Below are 24,429 nucleotides of genomic sequence, written 5' to 3' on the forward strand. Positions count from 1 at the left end.
TCCTGAACGGAATGCTCTCCATTGATCAGTTTTTTTTCCAGTATTGAGCTCCTGTGACGGAACTCAATACCGGAAAACAAAAGCGCTAGTGTGAAAGTACCCTAACAGGTCAACCAGATTCATAGGTTCAAATCTGCTGACAGATGCCCTTTAAGATATAGTCACTAAATGTGGCCATGGGTATGTACAGTTCACTGTGATGGAGCTGATATTACTGCATGAAATCATGGATGTGTCACACTGACTATGTGACTGTTATATGTAGACACATGCAAGCTTCATTTGGCTAATACAAATATTCACATTAGTAAAACATGCAAATTAGCAACTTTGAATATTTTACTAATGGCAACATTTGTTTTAGCCAAATCAACTATGTGATATTCGGTGTCAGTAGAAAATTATAAACACGAGGACAAAAATTTTTATTTTTTTTTATTACAGAATTGAATTCATTTTAAATGAGCACTGTCATTTCAACAATCTTTGCATAAATCAATAGTACATTTGAATATAAGAAACTTTATAATATATCTTATTAGAGAAAAATGTCCCTTGCTCTAGCCACTTCACCCTATGGCTCCTGCACTGGTCAACTACCCTCAATTTACTGCTAATATAGAGGATTATAATCTCACTGAGGGATCAGGTTACATGCTGTCCACCGAAATCTATGCAATGAGCAGCTGAAGAGTAAGGCTACTTTCACACTGGCATTTTGGTTTCCGTTTGTGTGATCCGTTCAGGGCTCTCACAAGCGGTCCAAAACGGATCAGTTTTGCCCTTAATGCATTCTAAATGGATAAGGATCCGCTCAGAATGCATCAGTTTGGCTCTGTTCTGTCTCCATTCCGCTCTGGAGGCGGACACCAAAACGCTGCTTGCAGTGTTTTGGTGTCCATCTAACGAAACTGAGCCAAACTGATCCGTTCTGACACACAATGTAAGTCAATGGGGACGGATCCATTTTCACTGACACAATCTGGCACAATAGAAAACGGATCCGTCCTCTATTGACTTTCAATGGTGTTCAAGACGGATTAGTCTTGGCTACGTTAAAGATAATACAAACAGATCCGTTCTGAACGGATGCAGACAGTCGTATTACAAAGTAGACTAAATCGAAAACATACTCTTAGAGAGAGAGACTGCTGTTGGCTGCTGCTTATGAGCGTGTTCCACAGTGAGATAGGGAGCAGAATCTTCACTTCTCTGTGTGCTGTGTATAGGAGACATCATGGCAGCTAGTCTCCACTAGCCGAATGCCAACTGAAAATTAGAGATGGAGTCTCCAGAGGGGAAAGTTGGTGAAAATTACACATACAAGTCATATAATGGCCATATATAATGTTGTTCCTCTAGTACACACATCGGCGTATTTTGAACAGTCCCCTGAAAAGTACAATTTAAGTATTTGTATATTTGTCAATCAATTCTAGGGGTTCAACTGTAAGATCAAATGTAAATTTTTATAGGGAACCTGTCACGTCAAGATGCTGTGCAACCTGCAGACAGCATGTTATAGAGCAGGAGGAGCTGAGCAGATTGATATAAAGTTTTACAGGAAAACATTCAGGGAAACTTGTAATTTATGCATTTTAACCTCTCCCCTTTTTATGCATAGGAGTCATGTGGGCGGTCCTACTTGTTGATCCACAGCCTTCCCTGTAGGCTTAGTCATATGGAATTATCTGTCAGTCATAGGGTGACACCGACCACATGACTCCTATGAATAAAAAGAGGAGAGTTTAAAATGCATAAATTACAAGTTTTCCTGACTCTTTTCCTATAAAACTATATAATCAATCTGCTCAGCTCCTCCTGCTCTATAACATGCTACCTGCAGATTGTACAGCATCTCGACGTGACAGGTTCCCTATAAAAATTTACATTTTGATCTTACGGTTGAACCCTTAGAATTGATTGACAAATATACAAATACTTAAATTGTACTTTTCAGGGGACTGTTCAAAATACGCTGATGTGTGTACTTGTTGATCGACAGCCTTCCCTGTAGGCTTAGTCATACAGAGTTATCTGTCAGTCATAGGGTGACACTGACCACATGACTCCTATGAATAAAAAGACCAGAGTTTTAAATGCATAAATTACAAGTTTTACGGAATCTTTTCCCCATAAAACTATATATCAATCTGCTCAGCTCCTCCTGCTCTAACATGCTACCTGCAGATTGCACTGCATATTATGGTGTCCGGTTCCCTTTTAAATACTTGCAGTCCACCCACAATATCAGTGATCTACCGTAATTACTCCTCATTCTAGTAAAAAGTCTATCTCTAACAAAACAAACATAACAGTTAAGTATAGAAGGTGTGTGCTTTTTTGTTTCAAATTAAGGATTGTATGAGCTGTAATGCCCAATGAGACCTTGTGGCACACAGGAAGCAGGGAACATTGTTAAAAGTTCCAGTAAAACCTACTGTATTCCTGTGGATCCCTTTTTATTGTCTAGGATGACACTAATCACAGAGGATATAGAGGAAGAAAATAAGAAACAAATATTTTTCATCAGACAATCAGATCAGACCCCACCAGACCACCAAGCTTTAAGACCTCAGATCAGATCCTCATTCCTTCTTAGACCTCAGATCAGACTCCCATCAGGCCCCCATTTCTCATCAGACCTTAGATCAGACCCCATCAGACTTCAGATCAGACCCCCAAGCTTCATCCCCATTAGACCTCTGTATCACACTATCAAGCTTCATTAGACCTCAGATCGGACCTCTGTATCGGACCTCAGATCAGACTTCTGTATCAAACCCAAAAGCTCAATCAGGCTTTAAATCAGACCCCCGAGCTCCATCAGACCTCATATCCAACCCCCCATCAGACCTCTATATCAGACTCCCATTCCTCCTCAGATCAGACCTCTGTATCAGGCCCCCATTCTTCATCAGATCAGCCCCCAAGCTCCATCAGACCCCCGATCCTCCTCAGACCCCGATCAGACCTCTGTATTAGACCCCTATTCCTCCTCAGATCAGACCCTAAAGCTCCATCAGACCCACATTTTTCCTCAGATCGACCCCCAAGCTCCATCAGAAATAACTAAATAAATAAATGAACTTGCCTCTCCTGCTCCAGACCACATGCTTTTCCTGCATTTACCGCTCTCTGATCTTCTTCCGGGCCCCGCACTGCACTGTGACATTGCACTGTTTTGTTTTTTAGACCGAGGCTTGCCACCCACCACAGTACTGTGTGCTGTGACACTAAACAAATGATGTTAAAGAGGACCTTTTTACCTGGATATCTATAATCGAATTATTATCCTACCTTATAGTGCGTCCCCCAGTGATGTCTTGGCTTTTTTTTTTTCTAAAGAACCCCCCCCCCCCCCCATTGGGCCACTGTGGTCCCCGTATCTTTTGGCGCATCATATGCTAATGAGGCGACTCGGTTCTACTAGGCGTGGACTTGAAGTTCTCCTGGGCGCAGTTATCTTCTCCCTGGCTGCGAGCACATCCAATCAAAGCACCCCGCTCTTAGCCAGGGAGAAGGAGCTCAAGTTCTCGCGATACCGCCATCCTCCGGAAGCCTTTGCCTCACATCTGCCTGCTGCCATTCCTGAGCAAGCTTCTCATCCAAAGGATTAGTCTCACTCACAATTTTGCCTAAGAACATTGCCAGGAATAAAGAATGGCATCAAAACATCCTCTAAGAGCAACTTCTCCCAACGATACAGGATCAATCTGGTGATAAACAATGCTCTTTCCAGTATGATGGAGCACCATGTCACAAAGCAAAAGTGATAACTAAGTGGCTGAGAACAAAACTGTGATATTTTGGGTCCATGGCCAGGAAACTCCCCAGATCTCAGTCCCATTGAGAACCTCTGCTCAATCCTCAAAAAGCGGGTAGACAAGCAAAAACACAGAAATTGTGATAAACTCCAAGCACTAGTTAGGCAAGAATGGGTTGCCATCAGTCAGGATTCGGCCCACATGCTGATCTACAGCATTCCAAGATGAATTGCAGTCTTTGTAAATATCGAGTGTTTGCATAAAATTGATGTATTCAATAAACGTTACAACACTTATGAAATGCTTATAATTGTACTCCAGTATACCATAGAAACAGCTGACAAAAACATCTAAAAATATGCAGCAAACTTTGTGAAAACCAAAAGCCAAGGGGGTACTCACCAGATGTAGTTGTGCAGAGTGCACAACAACTTGAAAGACATGTAATGTAGTGTGGGTTCCTACTCCTGCACGCGGCCTCTCCGGGGGCTGAGGTACACTGGAGATGTGTGTGTGTATATAATATATATAATGTGTAATTTCACATAGTAAATTTGAGTGCACAGACAACGCATTTCAGGGTAAGTAAAACAGGTACAACCCCCAAAACACGTTATCTGTGCACCCAAATAAAGTTTCCATCTGAAATCACATCAGAGGTTCCCCATCCATGCAGCGCCCCTTCCTGCCGTTTTCTTCTTCACACAGTCTAAAAAGAATGTGATATTTGCTGTTTCTTAATATTTTTTGTTTCAATATGTAGTTGTGATTGACTATTGCACCCGAATCTGTGTGGGCATTTATTTCCTTATGTTGTTTAGTTAATGTTTAGGCCCTTACGCCATGGTTTCTAGTCCACAGAATATCAGATATTTGTATAGGGTGAAGTATGAGGTAAGGTTTAGATTAGATTAATGCTTTGAATGAGGTTGTGCTGTGAAAGAGCTGACGAGCGTGCCACTGCTGGATGAGCGGTGCACTAAACTGCTGTGATTGCACAGCTCAGCACTGACCTTGGTGTGCTCTGCTTAGTTCTAAAGATAGATACAGGACTTTACATCTTACCAAAAGGCTCCGCAGAGTGCCCAGAGCATGTGTGCGACGGCTCCGACTGCAGATTCTATTTTTTATACGTCTTGCTCTCTGTCTCTGAGCCTAGAGAGACGCAGCATTTTGTGACTACATTAGGTGCTTGATCTAACATAATCTGTGCCTGTTAGGGTCCATTCACACGTCCGCAAAATGGGTCCACATCCGTTCTGCAATTTTGCGGAACAGGTGCGGACCCATTCATTTTCAATGGGGCCGGAATGTGCTGTCCACATCCGCATTTACGGATCCGCACTTCCGTTCCGCAAAAAAATATAACATGCCCCATTCTTGTCCTCAATTGTGGACAAGAAAAGGCATCTTCTATGAGAGTGCCGACGATGTGCGGTCCACAAAATGCGGAACGCACATTGCCGCTGTCTGTGTTTTGCGGATCCGCAAAACACATACGGACGTGTGAATGGACCCTTAAAGAACAACTATGTGCACTATGTGTGGGGGATACCGATCCTAAATTCTAGTGGACCTACCTCAAATACAACCTTTGACTCCATCAAAGGGAAGCGCATTATATTTGACCACATTTGATCATATTTAGCCAGATCAAGGATGTTTCCAGCATTAGTTTTTATTTTGCTGGGAGAGGAGAGTTGCCCTTTTCAGGGTGGTTACTTTACAGATGGGAAATATTAGGTCCTGTCTCACTCTCTGCACTACCAGCAGACCAGAAATGATGGTAGTTGTACTTTCTGTGTTGGGAACATTGATTTAGCATTTTGAGCAATATGAAAATAAAGGTTATGTTTTAAAGTAAGCGTTTTTCCTTGTTTGCCACACTCATACTTTGCTTTAAGGAGGTTTTCCAAGCTCCTGACATTGATGACCTATCCCGAGTATTAGTCATCGGTATCCAATCTTTGGGGATCTGGCACATGGACTCCCACCGATCGGTTGTTCCCTGCAGTCTCCAAGGCCAGAACTAGAAACTGGAAGGGAGGAGGAAGCAGAGCTCCGTTCAGAGTGGAGTGGCCGTGCCAGGTAACTGCAGCTCACGTTCACGCAATAATCCGGCATGGCCACTTCATTTTGAACAGAACTCTGCTTCCTGCTCCATTCCAGTTACTCGTTCTAGCCTCAGAGACTGCAAGGAACAACTGGTTGGTCGTTGTGCATGGTGTCGGACCCCAACCGATTGGATATTGTTGACCAATCCTGATTATAGGTAATCAGTGTCAGGAGTAGAGTTGAGCAAACCTGCCTTTTGGCAGGTTCGGGGTTTAAGTGAATTACGTAATGGATTCTGTTCTCATGGAATCCATCACGTAATTCAATACCGGCATGCCACATAATACAAGTGTATGGCCAGCCCTGAGGGTTCCATTCTGCCGGCCATAAACTTGTATTATGACGGCATGCAAAACGGAATGCCTCTAAAGGTGTTCCGTTTGGCATGCCAACATTGAATTACGTTATGGATTCCGTGAGAACAGAATCCATTACATAATTCACTTAAACCGCGAACTCGAACCTGCCAAAAGGCAGGTTCGCTCAACCTAAAATCACCATAGGCATATTAAAATAAAAGCCCATACGCAGACCTAGACACATAAATATACAGCCAGGTCCATAAATATTGGGGCATCGACACAATCCTAACATTTTTGGCTCTATACACCCCCACAATGTATTTGAAATTAAACAAACAAGATGTGCTTTGACTGCAGACTGTCAGCTTTAATTTGAGGGTATTTACATCCAAATCAGGTGAACGGTGCAGGAATTACAACAGTTTGCATATGTGCCTCCCACTTGTTAAGGGACCAAAAGTAATGGGACAGAATAATAATCAGAAATCAAACTTTCACTTTTAATACTTGGTTGCAAATCCTTTGCAGTCAATTACAGCCTCACCGGTGCGTTCCTTCTTTTTAAGAATGTTCCAAACAGTTGTTTTGGCCACGCCTAATGTTTTTGCTATCTCTCTGATGGGTTTGTTGTGTTTTTCAGCCTAATGATGGCTTGCTTCACTGATAGTGACAGCTCTTTGGATCTCATCTTGAGAGTTGACAGCAACAGATTCCAAATGCAAATAGCACACTTGAAATGAACTCTGGACCATTTATCTGCTCATTGTAATTGGGATAATGAGGGAATAACACACACCTGGCCATGGAACAGCTGAGAAGCCAATTGTCCCATTACTTTTGATCCCTTAACAAGTGGGAGGCACATATGCAAACTGTTGTAATTCCTGCACCGTTCACCTGATTTGCATGTAAACACCCTCAAATTAAAGCTGACAGTCTGCAGTTAAAGCACATCTTGTTCGCTTCATTTCAAATCCATTGTGGTGGTGTATAGAGCCAGAAATGTTATAAAGAATTGTCGATGTCCCAATATTTATGGACCTGACTGTACATAGATCATAACTTAGAAAGATGGGAAAGATACCATGTTGCCCCATAAAAGGGGCTGTTAAATAAAAAACGAAACAAAAAAAACCTCACTGACCTTTTAAAATGTTTCTCCAGTCACTAGCACCACCAGTGACGTGCCGTTTAATGTACAAGTGACTGCTGAGGCCAGTGATTGGCTGTAGCATTCACGGGATTGTTGAATGTGACATACAAGGCCCAGCAGGCATAGCAGTCGTGGGGCGGGACAGGTTTTATTTTATTTATTTTTTATACTGCTCCTGCTCCCTACCTAATTGTACTCCATCTTGGAGAACCCCTTTAACAGTGTATGCTCTATGATTACTCATAGTGAAAAAGGTAACTTTGTAGACCCCCTACTATGTTGTGAGTAACCTTATGTAGAACTGCTGTTACATGTATCATTTCTAATGCCGGGGTTCTCTAGTGGCTGTTGGATTTGGTCTCTACAGACTTGATGGGAATAAATATCATAAGGATATTCTGTTTTTGAATATGTGATGTACAATATCATATTGGATTTTAACACCTGTGGGGGGTTTTTATGCAGAACGCCATGATGACTTTTGAAGAGGAAAAAATGCAGATAGCATGCGATGACTTGAAAATGACCGAAAAGCTGTGTGAGAGTGATGAAGGAGTAATAGAGACCATCAAAAATAAGATCAAGAAAAATGTACGTATGAGTTACGATACCATGCAGAAAACCTGAACAGCTTATAACTTCACATACGCTCCATTATACAACGTAAATGCAATGGTTGTTGTCATATTTATGATTCTAATTTCCATTTTCTAAGTAGCATGTATATAGGTATAGTTAAGAGCAGGAGGGCGACTACTAATCACAGGGCACCATAGCACAGTTTGGGGTCTAATTCAACTATAACCACCAGCAGCATCTAATAAGTTTGGAACATGAAAAACCTATTATTATTATTATTAGGGCTCATGAACGTATTTTCTTCCTGTGTCCGTTCCGTTTTTTTTTTTGTTTTTGTTTTTTTGCGGACCGTATGCCGAAGCATTTATTTCAATGGGTCCGCAAAAAAGGAAGTGTGCATTCAGTGTCCTTATGTCCGTTTTGCAAAAAAATAGAACATGTACTATCATTGTCCGCATTACGGACAAGGATAGTGCTATTCTATTAGGGGCCAGCTATTCCGTTCTGTAAAATACGGAATGCATATGGATGTCATCCGTATTCTTTCGGACCACAAGATACATACGGTCGTGTGCATGGGCCCTTAGTTTGTTCTCCATTCTGTAGTGTGTCTTCTCGGCATAATACACACTAATGTCACAGTATTGGGATAATGCACACAGTGATGTTACATTGTAAAAGATAAATACACACCATGATATTACCAGGATAATGCACACAGTGATGTCACAGTATCAAGTTAATACATACATAATAGTGTCACAACTTGGTTATTATATAGATATATAATGCACACAATTATGTCACAATACATAATAACCCTTTCATTGCCCTTGACCACCAGAGGAAGGGGGGACCAAACTAAACATTTGCACAAAGGCCTATGAGCTTTGCCTGTGGTTGTTATGTCTGATTCTCTTGTAGTTACACATGGTTCAGAGGGACATGCTGCATAGTACTCCCTCCATACAAAAAGCATATAGGTCTTTTTAATGAAGAATTCTATGAATTTCAAATGTGGCAAGATATTTTCCTGCACCAATATTGTCATTTGTTAAGGTTGCTTGGTGGTGCAATCCCTTTCAGTGTTATTATACAGTAGCATCTGCATGATGCCCAAACTCAGTGAGGTTCCTATCTGATGACAGGTCCTGGCATGTTTTAGAATGAAATTTCTTTGTTCCAAACTCAGTCAGTCAGCCCATTGATGTAGTTTCAGTGCAGCCCTGGCATCATTAGATGAAAAGTAAAAAAATTCATAAAATCAATATAAATGATAAGAGAAAGGAGAGTGAAAATACACATATAGAACCTCTTCATCCATAAATTGTGAAGTGGTTCCATATTTTCCTTGTGCTGGAAAACCCTGAGGTTCCGTACATATTTCCTGTATTTTATACTTATCTCAGGAGTATTCATAGATGAGTGGACCAACCACTTCTCTCTCCTTTTTCTGTTTCTAATACTATGATGTCTTCAGTAGTGTGGTGTGTTCACACAGTCCATGGAGAAGTAGGATAGAGACCCCCTCCCATGAGTCCATAGCTGCTGCAGCATGGCTTCTAGGGTACCTCTATAGCATAAGTTCTGACTTATTTTAACGTTTAATCTAAGGCTACATCCACAGTTCCTTTAGGCCATTCTGTTAGTCTGCTGCAACATAAAGGCCAACTGCTGGCCGGACAAAAAACGTTGCATGAAACGGTATTTGTCCAGTCGAAACCCGGCATTTATGCAAGAAACCATCTGGATCACTGTAAGATCCCATTACAGCCTAGGGATCTGGTGGTATGCGGGCGTGTCTGGCAGTGGTGGATCAGGCTACCGGATTCCAAATGGTACTGGGAACGTAGCCTGGCGGTTAAAGGGAACCTGTCACCGGGATTTTGGGTATAGAGCTGAGGACATGGGTTGCTAGATGGCCGCTAGCACATCCGCAATAACCAGTCCCCATAGCTCTGTGTGCTTTTATTGTGTAAAAAAAAACGATTTGATACATATGCAAATTAACCTGAGATGAGTCCTGTATGTGAGAGGAGTCAGGGACAGGACTCATCTCAGGTTATTTTGCATATGTATCAAATCGTTTTTTTTTACACAATAAAAGCACACAGAGCTATGGGGACTGGGTATTGCGGATGTGCTAGCGGCCACCTAGCAACCCATGTCCTCAGCTCTATACCCAAAATCCCGGTGACAGGTTCCCTTTAATGAAGCACTTGTTCTGTTCTATGTCATTGTATCTGCTATCAATTTGTTACATTTTATTGCATTCTCATGGCATTGTGACTAGGGCTGAGCGAATCGACTTCAGATGAAACATCCAAAGTCGATTCGCTCATCCCTAATTGTGTCCTTATGAAATCCCGACAGCTATTTTTATTTTAAACAAGCGCTATCCTGATCACATAAGGTTTTCTCTTTTGTAGGTCGACGTTAGGAAGTCTGCCCAGTCTATGGTTGACCGCTTGCAGAGACAGATCATTATTGCAGACTGCCAGGTTTATTTAGCCGTGCTTTCTTTTGTTAAGCAAGAACTGTCAGGTGAGTCTCCAGATTAACAGAGATGTACTGGTTGTATTGTGCGGAGCGCTGGCACATGTGTTAACGGGCTCTGTGAGTCAGATTGTCCTGTGTTTTGTAGCTAATGTTCTTACCGTCATTACCTAGGGTGTATGAATATAAAGGATGTGTAGGCAGGAATTGCCATATTAAAAGCTTGTGCACATTGTCATCTGCACTTGAGTCAAAGGAATAATATACGGTATATAGAAGAATTGGCAGTATTTTTTGGACTATAAGACTCACTTTTTTTAGCAGGAAAATATTTTACCTGCGTGTTATAGTTCGCAACCAGAGTGGTCCAGCAGTGTCAGACTCTCCTTACTCACTAATGTATCGTGAATTGTCCATTGCTCTTCAATAAACCACAAGATCATCTGAATTTACAGAGTGCTGTGGATTTTCTACATTTTCTACGTCTGGTGGGACAATCAGCCTTTGTCCCTATCCGAGTGCACCACTCACCCCATGGACCATTATCAGGTACCAAGTGGAGTTTTTCTAAAATGAACTATACCCTATTTGGGTTTGGAGTGCTGCTTTAATTAGTTACTTTGAGGTAGACAGACCTCTTTGTTTCCTATTTTTTCAACACCCCAATACTGTTCCCACTGTGCTCCCCAAAAGTATTCTGCAGAAACAGATAATCCCCTTGAAAATACTAGTACCACACAGATAGCGCCCCTTTCAATAATTATTGGCAAAGTTCCAAAAGATAACTACTACGTTGCGGCATTGTACAAAATCAAGGAGAATCAGCATGACCCGGAGAATATCGGGGAGGTGGGGTAAGTACATCTCTTCACTCACCACTCCCCCTGCCTTCTGCATACTAGTGAGCGCTTCCATAATGGATATGGTAATTGGCGGTTCACCACTGGCAAGGGAAGCCCTATGGGCCTCCCAGGCTTAGGGGCTCAGTCGGAATTTCGACCACTGTGATCCCTGTAGCTTACCCCACTGGTGTCACAACAACAGTAACAAAAAGACGACTACACAGTGGGTACTTATTGCACTCTATACTGTAACTTGTGATGCTGATTGTGAGATTGATACTCCTATCATGTGACTACATCTGCCATTGCTGTTTATTTCAATGGTCAAAAGCTGACAGACAAGGATTAATGGGAGCTGACTGTAAACTATTAACCACCTCTACCCTTGACTATTAAAGTTGGGGACATTGACCCCCCCCCCACTTCATTAAACTACCAAGAAAGCTTTAATTAGTAGAAAATATTTATTTTCAAATTTCCTTTTGTCTAAACCTGAGGGTTGTCCTATGGTCAGGTGCATCTTATAGTCTGAAAAGTATGGTATATCTATACTTTTTATTTTATGCTCTGTTTACGGCATTATTGTTATGAGGGAAAACACAATGTAACTTTCTCTTTGCTTTGATAGGACTAAAATTCTTGTTCTATACCTCTAAAAATCATTCCTGTTTTGTGAGGAGAGGAAATTTTGTTTTCTGTTTTCCTGTAAAAAAGAAATGAATAGCAAAATGTATTTATCTTTAAATTTATCTGCTCTTTTCACTAAAATACAATTCAGTGGTATCCATTTATAAAAAAATCAGGTCAGAACTGAAAGACATAATAGAAATTATAGAAAATCGCATAATGTAATCTCCAGTCCAGAGCTGTAATTAGCTGCTTTATCACCTGGACCAAAGATTCAGTGTTGTCCCCATCCCATAAAATGTAACTTAACACTTGCAGCATATACAGTGGATATAAAAAGTCTACACACCCCTGTTAAAATGTCGGGTTTCTGTGATGTAAAAAAAATTAGACAAAGATAAATCATTTCAGAACTTTTCCCACCTTTTAATGTGACCTATAAACTGTACAACTCAATTGAAAAACAAACTGAAATCTTTTAGGTAGAGGGAAGAAAATAAAAAAAATATGGTTGCATAAGTGTGCACACCCTTAAACTAATACTTTGTTGAAGCACCGTTTGATTTTATTACAGCACTCAGTCTTTTTGGGTAGGAGTCTATCAGCATGGCACATTTTGACTTGGCAAGATTTGCCCACTCTTCTTTGCAAAAGCACTCCAAATCTGTCAGATTGCGAGGGCATCTCCTGAGCACAGCCCTCTTCAGATCACCCCACAGAATTTTTATCGGATTCAGGTCTGGGCTCTGGCTGGGCCATTGCAAAACTTTAATCCTCTTCTGGTGAAGCCATTCCTTTGTTGATTTGGATGTATGCTTTGGGTCGTTGTCATGCTAAAAGATGAAGTTCCTCTTCATGTTCAGCTTTCTAGCAGAAGCCTCAAGGTTTTGTGCCAATATTGATGGGTATTTGGAACTGTTCATAATTCCTTCTAGCTTAACTAATTTCCCAGTTCCAGCTGAAGAAAAACAGCCCCAAAGCATGATGCTGCCACCACCATGCTTCACTGTGGGTATGGTGTTCTTTTGGTGATGTGCAGTGTTGTTTTTGCGCCAAACATATCTTTTGGAATTATGGCCAAAAAGTTCAACCTTGGTTTCATCAGACCAGAACACCTTTTCCCACATGCTTTTGGGAGACTTCAGATGTGTTTTTGCAAAATGTAGCCTGGCTTGGATTTTTTTTTTGTAAGAAAAGGCTTTCGTCTTGCCACTCTACCCCATAGCCCAGACATATGAAGAATACGGGAGATTGTTGTCACATGTACCACACAGCCAGTACTTGCCAGATATTCCTGCAGCTCCTTTAATGTTGCTGTAGGCCTCTTGGTAGTCTCCCAGACCAGTTTTCTTCTCGTCTTTTCATAAATTTTGTAGGGACGTCCAGTTCTTGGTAATGTCACTGTTGTGCCATATTTTCTCCACTTGATGATGACTGTCTTCACTGTGTTCCATGGTATATCTAATGCTTTGGAAATTCTTTTGTACCCTTCTCATGACTGATACCTTTTAACAATAAGATCCCTCTGGTGCTTTGGAAGCTCTCTGTGGACCATGGCTTTTGCTGTGGGATGTGACTAAGAAAATTTCAGGAAAGATCAACTAGAGCAGCTGAACTTTATTTGGGGTTAATCAGAGGCACTTTAAATGATGGCAGGTGTATGCTGACTCCTATTTAACATGATTTTGAATGTGATTGCTTAATTCTGAACACAGCTACATCCCCAGTTATAAGAGGGTGTGCACACTTATGCAACTACCTTATTTTATTTTTTATTTTTTTTCTTCCCTCCACCTAAAAGATTTCAGTTTGTTTTTCAATTGAGTGGTACAGTTTATAGGTCACATTAAAGGTGGAAAAAGTTCTGAAATGATTTATCTTTGTCTCATTTTTTTACATCACAGAAACCTGACATTTTAACAGGGGTGTGTAGACCTTTATATCCACTGTAAATACATAGTGGTGCTATATCAGAAACATAAGTAGTACCACTATACAGCACACATACATCATACATACATTGTGCTGCTATACCACACACATTCATAGCACCACTATACTGCACCCATATATAGTACTGCTATAGAATGCACACATGTGCATATTACACACATAGATGTACAGTACAACAGCCAGCAAGAAGATCCAGCTGTTGTAACTATCTGCACTACAGACAGTAGAAGGAGGGGCTAAGCAGGACTTACAGGGAGCCATGTCCTGTGCCCCCTCTGTATCTCTACCTCACTCCACCCAGAGCAAGGCTTCTGTCTGCCCCCCCCCCCCCCACTCCTCACTACACTTCACCATATGCAAAATTCTGCTTATCAATTTAGCGTTTATTTTCTCTGTGAATTGCTTCACTGTTACCAGGTCTAGTACAGCCTTTTTCTGCTATCAGGTGGACACATTTGCACTCTTTTACCATAAATGGCTTAGGCTGCCAATGTTTGTGGTAGGTTTCTGTATTTGACATAGACTGTTTCTCAGCGTGAGCCATAAGTACCGGTATTTGCTACAGTCAAAAATATTTGACACCCACGTCCTTGGTTTCATTTTATAATCGACTAAGAAACTCCTGTTTGCGTTGTTGTCTTTTCTGCATGTGGGAGGAGGTTAGCAGTTCATATTCATCTGCATAAATGCAATGGGACTGCTTCAATTGTAGCATCTTGTACAAAGGGGAACGCCGCAGGAGTTGTGAATTAAATATGAGCCATGCACTTTACAGCATTATGACGCTGGCATTGGACTGGTTAGCAGCCATTTGCATACACTTAATGTAAAAGAATACAAAGCTGGTAACATTTAAATGTACATACAGTATTATAAAGTGTCGTACATCCACTATCCGAGTCAGTTATACTGTTGTTTTACCACATTTTAATATCACAGCACAAGTGTGATGAGAGTTGTAGTTCTGCAGCCCCTTGAGAGCCACAATTTGGAGACTACTGCTACATTCAGCAGGAATGCATTTCTTTTGAGGGCATAGAAAGACTTAATGACAGATAGACCTTTAGATTTGGGAAGAGTATCAAAAAAGAAGGTGAAGAATTTAAGGGGCACATTTCTTAAGACCGGCGTCTTTATATTTAGTTTGATAAATACAGTACCTTCTGATGTTATACAATGTTTTCGTTTACATAAAATCTATAAAAAAAAAGTGGAGGACATTATCGAATATTGTATTTATTTCATGGTAACAGTCTCTAATCCAGAACTGCATTTAGAATTTTGCCCATTATTTCTTAGCTCCAACTTCTATTCTTCCAGCAGCCTCCTGCTAATTCAGGCCCTGCTGATGTGAATTCAGGCGGTTAGTCTTTACATAAAGCACTATACCAAATTCTAATGTAGGAAAAAGTCCTGAATTGTAGACCTGTGAAGAGCAGATAAGTGCAGCATTGTGAATGCAGCTCTGGATGAGAATGGACTAAAAATTGATTATTCATTTACCAGACTCAACTGTAAATATGTTTAAAATTAATTAGGACCTGTCACTACCCCTGACATGACCCTTCTGGAGCACTTTTTCTCATAAATCTACTTTGTGCAGTTTAACTTTTATTCTACCTAAAAACATTTTTTTATAAACAAATTTTATTGAGCATTCAGTGAGTTGATCATGCTGATAAAAACAATTTCTTAAGTTTTTAGCTTGTATAGCTGCTGAGATATCATTACTCTATATTTATGCATATTAGTTAGTTGGAGCATCGAGAGGATGACTGGAGTGCTAGGAGCACCTCTACAGCTACAGCCCAGTGCTCAGTACACTCCTTCCTCCTATTTGAATAAATGGACAAGGTATCTCTCCTTGCAGTGTCTTCTGGTGTGTGTGCTGTGCTCTGGATTTGCTGCTGCTTCCTGTGCCACGCAGATTCACAGTGCCAATGACGTAATTTCACCTAGAAGCATTTCTCTCCTGTTTCTGAAGCGACCTGCATCTCTTCTTCAGTGTGGAAGGATATTGTTGGCGCCTGTGCAGATCTAAAGAACAGGTGCCTAGATTGTGAGCCACCGGCGTGTTAATCAAATGGCAAGGGGCGTGTACTGTGCATTGGGGCGTAGTTTTAGCAGTGCTCCTAGCGCTACAGCCAGCCCCATGGTGCTCACGTAACTAATTTGAATGTGACCTGTAAACTGCTGTGAGCCCCCACTGTAGATACCTCTATGGTTTTCTAACTGAATGATAGGTGTGGTTTAATTTTATAATTTTCCTTATTTTCTTTTGTACTTCACCAGCTTACATAAAAGGTGGTTGGATCCTGCGCAAAGCCTGGAAAATTTACAACAAATGCTATGTGGACATTAACTCCCTTCAGGAAATGTATCAGAAGAAGCTATCTCAGGAATCCTCTACCTCTGACGCTGCTAATGATAATCACATTTCTGTTGAGAGTGTCACGGAGGAGGCTCTGAACAGACTGAAAGGTGCTGTGAGCTTTGGCTACGGACTTTTTCACCTTTGCATATCCATGGTGCCCCCAAACCTGCTCAAAATCATCAACTTGCTGGGGTTTCCAGGAGACCGTCTGCAGGGGCTATCTTCACTGATGTATGCAAGTGAAAGTAAGGACATGAAGGCCCCTTTAGCTACGTGAGTAGCTATATTGCAACACTTTAATAGTTGATGTAGTGTAAACAGTAAGTAACCTTTATCAAAGTGGGAGAAAAGTAACAATGGGTATAAAAGGTGACCTAGTATGACTAAGCCTAAGTGGTAGGACTGTGATTGTTTTATTGTACGAGACTCCATTTCATGACAGGTCTCTGAGGTTTTACCTTGTCAGATTACATTATGTATCTAAAGATATCTGTCAAGTCTATAAGATGGCCGCATATCCCAGGACCAAAAGTGTATTGGAGATAAGAAGTCCCAGGTGGAGCTTTCCTATATCACTGTTAAAATGTTCTAAAATAACAGTATATATATTTTCCCTGATGCTTCCTTGGTCCCTCTGCCTCCGTCTCGACACAGACATGTGGCCTGTCAAGCCAATCACCGACTGCAGCTGTGACCTGCTGTATCCATTGATTGGCTGCAGTGGTCACATGTCCAAGTTGAGAGAGAGCAGGTAGTAGACTGGCCAGATACCCAGAAACTTTTTGAAATGTAGTGGGGAATTGGTGTATTTTGTTTATTTTTGAAGATTTTTTTTATAGAGAGGCTGTCAACAGTTTTGAGCCCTCGGTTGCATGACCGAGAAGTGAAAATTGTCATTCACCAAGCATCACAATGGCAAGTAGCCAGGAAGCGAACCCCCCTGTTCAGTTGGCTCTCTACACGGAATGCTTTCCAGCTTCTCTGCTCTGAGTGACAGCTCTGGTGTCCAATCAGGAGACTGCTAAAGCAGTTACTAAAGTCAGAGGGGAGAGGCTGGGAAGTGTTCATTGCAGAGAGCCCAAGGCGCTAAACATGAAGAGACCACCTCTCTTCCTGGGCACTTGCAGCTGTGGTGAAAGGTGAATAAAAAGTTTAGATTTCTACTTTGTTAGATTTCTCATTCAGGCAGCTTGCATGACCATCACTCCAGGTATGTCTGCACTGCTCTGCCCCTCGCCTGTATAGTGCTGTCAGCAGTTTTGAGGCCTCAAACTGCTGACAGACTCCCTTTAAACTGTTTTCCAGACATATTTTTCTTGCTGGACAGGCCCTTTATAGTCGATCTCTGGTTGTTATGCAGTCTCATCAATTCTTAATCACGGTAGATAACTGGAACCTACAGTTATTTTTGTTATTTTAGTTTTTAAGGCTTCCGCCATGAATGTCACCACAAATACTCATGAATTGCTTGCAGATTATTGTGCAGTAGCTTTACCAGTTATTCTAACCTATGCGTTGCAAAGGGTGACATCCACCATATTTCTATTTTTTTTAAATGAAATCGGCAACATCCTCTCATTTCTGGACAAAAGTTTTTCAGTCATGCATAGATGAGGTTTTTAAAACCTCTGATTTCTGTGCAGAATCCACAGTGAATGTCTGCAGCGTTCCTCCATGCTTGAACATCTATGTTTAGCTGAGCTACCATCATGAGTAGTATGGCCTCCTTTATATGAAAGCAGGAGGGCAGTGCCCATATCATTGCTTATGACCCGTGTTCGTTGTTCTCGTTTGACCAGGATTGTTTTCATTTCTCTTTTCACATCCTCATATTCGATGTGTTCTGTACTGTGCTGATCTTGTATAACTACAACATGCAGATGTTTTCCCTTTTAATACAGGCTGGCCTTGTTGTGGTACCATACGGTAGTCCGCCCTTTTTTTGCTCTGGACGGAAGTGATAATCAAGCAGGACTAAAGGAGGCGAAAGAGATTCTCCTCCAGAAGGAATCTGCATACCCAAACTCCTCTTTATTCATGTTCTTCAAAGGAAGAGTCCAACGACTAGAGGTAGTCTTTCTCCTCCCATGTTTCCTCATAGGTCACTATGGCACACATTTAGGGTCCATTCACACGACCGTATCGGTTTCTCCAGACCTCAAATTGCAGATCTGCAAAACATGGACACTGGCCGTGTGTGTTCTGCATTTTGCGGATCAGAACATCCTTCCCTATGAAATGGACAAGAATAGGACATGCTCTATCTTTTTTGTGAGGCCACGGAACGGAAGTACAGATGTAGACACGGTGTGCTGTCCGCATCTTTTGCCGTTCCATTGAAATGGATGGGTCCGCATCCAATCTGCAAAATTGCGGAATGGATGTGGACCGAAAAATACGATTGTGTGAATGTGTCCTTATTCTGAGATGGTCTTTCATCCATGCTGGCTGCCATGTTATCTTCCTCTATGAGAAGTAATGATCATGTCACGTGCTTCGTGCATTATGTGAAGCAGTATACGGGTGTTGATGTGTGAGGACGGTTCTCATTTTCCTAATACAGTCACCTAGCATTTATGTCGTGTGACTAATCTGCTCTCGCTCCTTACATTGCGTGAGTCAGATGCCACTGCAGAGAAACACTTGTAAGAACTGCACTATAATAAGAAATGGGCCCTTCAATTACAGTATTAAAGGTATATTCTAATTTAAGACTGCATTTTGTTATTTTGACACGGATCGTAGGTGGTTCAGAGAACAGTTCAAGCACATTTTGTGCTCTACACACGTAATTCATGTGCTGTCCATAATACCATTAATCATACTGTATATTTTAGAGTAGCAAAAAAAAGGAGAAGGCTGGTAGCATATCAGTTCGGTCAGTATTTGAATAGCCAGGTGTTAGACTGGAGTTCCATGGGCCCAACAGAGGAAATCATTCTTGGGCTCAACCCTTATACCCTCAATAAAGTCAAGGTTTCCTGATGCAGTTTTGGAAGCCAAACTCAGGAGTGAAGGCAGTAAAGAAGGGACGTTGTATCTGTCTTTTTTATACTTTTCATCTTTTTATGATCCAGTCCTGATTTTGGCTTCCAAAACTGCATCTGGAAATCAAACCTTATGTCTATACCCTCAAAGGTTTTGAATCAAAGAAGTACATAGATCCTGGCAAGTGATTCGTTCGAAAGGGAACTCCACTATGGCTTTAGAGACTGGGCCCACGGTAGGACACTCTGGTGGGCCAGTCTGACCTTGTGAGGAGCAATGTCGCAAACACTTTTTTGTAGGATGTACATTCAATGTGCTTCTTTTTCTTGGGTGCATGGGTGTTACTACTCATCCATAGCATGACACTGGACACTGAATTAATACAGTCCTCTACATGATGAGTGAAGGTTGAAAATTCGAAGTATGCCTTTTTTTATCCCATAGATTACAAAACTAACAGGTGATTCTCCATCTTCTCCCAATGGCGCAAATTTTTCATCCTCTCCTTAGCTTTGAAAAAACCCTCCCTGGTATATTTTATAGCAGTAAAGAGAATATCATATCTATTGATTTTTTATCTATCCAGAAGTCTGTGCCCCCCCCCCCTCCTTCCCCCCAGGAAAAAAAAAAACTGTATCTAAAATTTCTAGCTTTCTAAAATCTTAGAAATAACTGAGCTAAACTGATATAATAATGGGAGACTCGCAGGAGATAGGGGTCAGCCAAAGGATCATTCATTCAAAAGCCATCTAATTTTTATGGCCAACTTTAGTTGCTGTAATGTTATACTAACCTAACTAGCCTTTAAGACTTCCTACACAGGTACGGCGCTCTCCACAAGAAGAAACACTACCCCCAAGACTAGTATTTCTTCACAAAATGCATTTGTGACCACTTGGCATGCAGATTAGCTTTTTTCTAAGAAAAGTTGTCTCGTTATTGCCACTTAGTGGAAGTAGCTATCAATGTCCGGCCCTTTAAAGAAGTTGTCCAATGCAGAAACAGTGCTTTGAAATAATAAGATAACAAATAAATGTGGAAACTAAGGATATTAGCCAAATAGGATATCTACTTCCACTAGGTGGCACCACAGAGACAGCTCTCTTTCTCTTAGAAGAGAGTTTATCTACATTTCCAAGGAGCATTGCCTGATTCCCTGTTCCATTTCTGGCACGCTCCAGGAGAAACAGTACCCAGTGACCACTTGGTAAACTATTCTTGAGCCTGAATAGACTGAATTGCTTAATACATGATGCGCCATCATTCACTGCTTTGCTTATGAAATGTGCATAGCCGATTTGATGGCCACTGGTCTAAAACTGGACTTCTAAACAAGTAATATCTACTCATTTTGTACTTCTGTTTTAGTGTCAAATAAACAGTGCCTTGACCTCCTTCCACACCGCGCTGGAGCTTGCAACAGAGCAGCGAGAGATACAGCACGTTTGCCTGTATGAGATTGGTAAGTGTAAAATGTGTTGTTCATTCAACAGAAATATAGGCCACTGTAGTACAGTCATCAGCAATGGTATAAAAGCTGCACATAGAGCCCACAGAGAAATACATTTAATCTAGAGAGACCAAAACTGAGCAGGAACTTAAGGGCCCTTTACACGGGCAAATAGATGATCGCTAATGAGTGTTCATAGCAATGCTCGTTAGCGATTATCTGGTGGTGTAAAGGTTCTGACGATTACCCAATGAACAAGTGAAATGCTCGTTAGTTGGTTGTATAGGCATCTAAATCATCGTTTGGCGGTGGCAGATCGTGCTGTGTATACACGGTCTTCTGCCAGCAAACAATGATTCTGTACGGGGATGAGCGATGGCATTAGTGATCACTCCTCCCCACTCCCCATACTGTGAAGGAGATCCACATGTAAATGCAGCGGTCTCCTTCACTGACGAGCATGCGCTTGCCGGGAAGGAAAACCCCCTTCCCGACAATTGCCTGACGAATTGTCCCGTCTAAAGGGACCTTAAGTAAAATCCAAGTAAAGTGAACGTTGATGTTGATTTTTGACTCCTTATCAGATGCACATATGACACTACTCCCATCATTTCCCAGCCCACCCCTAATTGCTGTTGCATGTTTTCTGTGGCCTTGTAGTATGTTTTCTCACTCTTTAACTGATTATCTCAGTTATCAAGATGTGTTTCTGGCCCCTGCTTTACGAATCATTGCGGCTTTGACCTGATGAAGGGAGATCATTGAAAGCCCGTCCTTGATAATGTAATGTTAGCACAGATGGAAAGTACAAACTCATTACTCATTTCTTCACTACAAATTCCCTAATACGACATAGTTTGACATTAAAGGGCTGGTGTAACTTCAGCAAGTGGCATGTAGAGAAAGTTAATACAAGCCACTTACTAATGCATTGTGATTGTCCATATTGCCTCCTTTGCTGGCTGGATACATTTTTTCATCGCATTATACACTTCTCGTTTGCATGGTTACGACCACCCTGTAATCCAGCAGTGGTGGTCGCGCTTACACACTATAGGAAAAAGCATCAGCCTTTCTAGTGACTGGGACCATGGAAGTGTGCATAGACCAGTGCTTTTTCCTACAGTGTGCAAGCACAACCACCACTGCTGGATTACAGGGTGGTCGTAACCGTAGAAGTGATCGGTGTATAATGTGATGGAAAAATTAATCTAGCCAGCAAAGGAAGCAATATGGACAATAACAATATATTAGTAAGTGCCTTGTATTAACTTTCTGTACATTATGCATGCCATTTGCTGAAGTGAGACAACCCTTTAAGGGGCTATTACAGCCTGAAACATTTATCAGTAAGAGGACCCCTGTGATATCTAGAATGGGGTACCCTGGTTCTCCATTTTCCCTTGTCACATGGCTGAAGCTAGCAGGCGTATGAATGGAGCATGAGCACACACGATTGATTACTGTGCCATTCAGTCTCCTCCTATCTATGGTTGTGCACGTGGGGAGGAGACGGCATCCCATGTGTTCCTGATCGTAGAGGTCTCAATGGTCAGACCTTCACAAACTAACATTTATCACTTATCCACCCGATGGATTTTTTAGGCTGTAATTTAAGGACTTTCATCCACCGACATAACAGCACCTCGCCAGCAGGTGGTGTGACCCAGCAGCCATAGCGTCAGTGGGCGCCACATGGTGCCTTGCCAAATTAGAGTAGGTACCCACAGGTTAGAGTCAACCTTGGCGTGGTGAGTGGTCTTATGCTTTCTGATCAAAATGTATACCAATGCCTTGTGTACAATATGTATATTAGAGGGCTGTATACTTTTAATTGAGCTGATAAGTGATGTTAATTATGCTGAGAAACAGTGATGGAAAAAGTAATCGCATGTGGATGTGTGATTCATGCTTTTCTCTCTTTTTTTTTTTTTGTCTATAGTAGGATTAATGTGTAAAAATCTAGGGCTGCTTACAGTTTATAGTCGTCACTTTTGGATTGGGCCATGAATTTGATGGGTAGATGTCCTGGGCAACAACACACCCCTTAAAGGGAACCTGTCATCAACTTTATGCTGCCCATACTAACGGCAGCATAAAGTAGAGACAGGTGAGTTGATTTCAGCGGTCTCTCCTTTATAAGTTAAAAGTAAGTGGTTGTCGAGAAACAACATCACAATCATTGCAGACTGGGCCTGGAAAAGAGTCCCGGCCACCTGAGAAGAGTCCTGGTTATCCATGAATTCCTGCTCTCCTGCCCACCTGCTGATGACTGACCGGCTTCTACCTAGTTTTCTCCCTTTCCTTTGTAGGAGAAAACTGCCAATCATCAGCAGATGGACGGGGAGAGCGGGACATTATGAATAACCAGGACTCTTCTCAGGTAGACTGGACTCTTCTCAAGGCCTGGGCTGCAATGGTTATGATGCTGGTTCTCAGCAACCACTTACTTTTAGCTCATGAGTAACACACCGCTGAAATCAGCATTTCTGTCACTATTTTATGCTGCTCTCAGTGAGGTCAACACAAAGTTGATGACAGGTTCCCTTTAAGTTGGCAATACCTAACGAAGATGCCCGTACACCTCTGCAGACTGCTATTCTTCCTCACCCCTCCATACACTTATGTTCAGCTTGGCTGGGTGTGTATGTTTTCTCGATCTGGAAAGTTAAACTACTGCCAGATACCACTGTTGGTATTACATTTCTGGATGCGCCCCTACTCGGTATTGTTCCCTTCATATGAGCAGCATACAGGGGTTATTGATTCTGTACTATCTCTTTGGCACAACGCACCGTCTAGAAGCACTAACAGACCTTTTTCTCATTTTGAATCAATGTTCTATTACTCTTTCTTAGGTTGGTGCAGCATGATAGAGTTGAACTTTAAGGATGCTTTCCGATCCTTTGAACGGTTAAAAAATGAATCAAGGTGGTCCCAGTGTTACTATGCTTATCTTACCGCAGGTGGGTGGTGCTGCTCTAAAATGTGTTAAAAAAAAAACAACAACCTAGGTTTTCACTGTTATTTTAGAAAACATCATGTCAGAAATTTTAATCAGTGCGGAACTAGGTCCCGTAGACCCCTAAAATGAAGAGGCTGCCCCCTATCATGCTACTTCACTACCATTTGCTTACCTTTACTCTACTTGGAACGCCACAGATCTGATATTGATGGCTCATCCTAAGGAACCCTAAGTAAAAAAGAACGTTGTTATGCTTGCCTATTCTCCCTGTTGTCCACTTGTTCCCCAGCTTCTTTATATACAACATTTGAGGGTGACCTTTTGTCCATAGAGTCCCAGGGTGGCCCTATTTGGTTACATTTGGATGATATGAATCACACAAGGCTGTATGAAGCATTTCTAGCACAGGGTTCTACCTAGATGAAGTTCACCTGCTCACTTTTGATAATTTCTTTATTCTAATTCAGTCTGTGAAGGTGCAACTGGAGACGTGGATGGCGCACAGGAAGTTTTCCGAGACGTCCAGAAGCTATTCAAAAGAAAAAACAATCAGATTGAACAATTTTCATTGAAAAAGGTTTGTGTAATGTGGGTTAAGGACAATGATGTCATTGGAAGAAAACTATGGGGGAAATTGATCATTCTCCTCAGTTATCTGGTGTACACAAAAAAAGTTGCAAACTTCGTGTTTGCGATTTTTGTAATGCCACTGCTCCTAAAACGAAACACATTTAGAGTTTACACCGCCCTCGTCAGTTTCGCGAAAAGGGGACTTGGCAGGGTCAGCAGCCGAGCACATTTATCTTCTTTGACGGCAG

The 24,429-nt window shown here is 41.6% G+C and overlaps 1 protein-coding gene across 1 annotated transcript in view; it reads left to right on the top strand.

Moving 5' to 3' along the window:
* The window catches only part of TTC39C (tetratricopeptide repeat domain 39C), a 97,107-nt gene that overhangs the window by 52,949 nt on the left and 19,729 nt on the right, over positions 1 to 24,429 (top strand). Inside the window, exons 3-9 of the mRNA XM_040431895.1 lie at positions 7,803 to 7,928; positions 10,346 to 10,460; positions 16,127 to 16,481; positions 18,110 to 18,278; positions 20,565 to 20,658; positions 23,505 to 23,612; positions 24,079 to 24,188. Coding sequence (XP_040287829.1) covers positions 7,803 to 7,928; positions 10,346 to 10,460; positions 16,127 to 16,481; positions 18,110 to 18,278; positions 20,565 to 20,658; positions 23,505 to 23,612; positions 24,079 to 24,188 — 1,077 coding nt within the window. The remainder of the gene's footprint in view (positions 1 to 7,802; positions 7,929 to 10,345; positions 10,461 to 16,126; positions 16,482 to 18,109; positions 18,279 to 20,564; positions 20,659 to 23,504; positions 23,613 to 24,078; positions 24,189 to 24,429) is intronic.

The sequence above is a fragment of the Bufo bufo genome, chromosome 5 (assembly GCF_905171765.1).
Source record: "Bufo bufo chromosome 5, aBufBuf1.1, whole genome shotgun sequence".
In the NCBI taxonomy this organism is placed as follows: domain Eukaryota; kingdom Metazoa; phylum Chordata; class Amphibia; order Anura; family Bufonidae; genus Bufo; species Bufo bufo.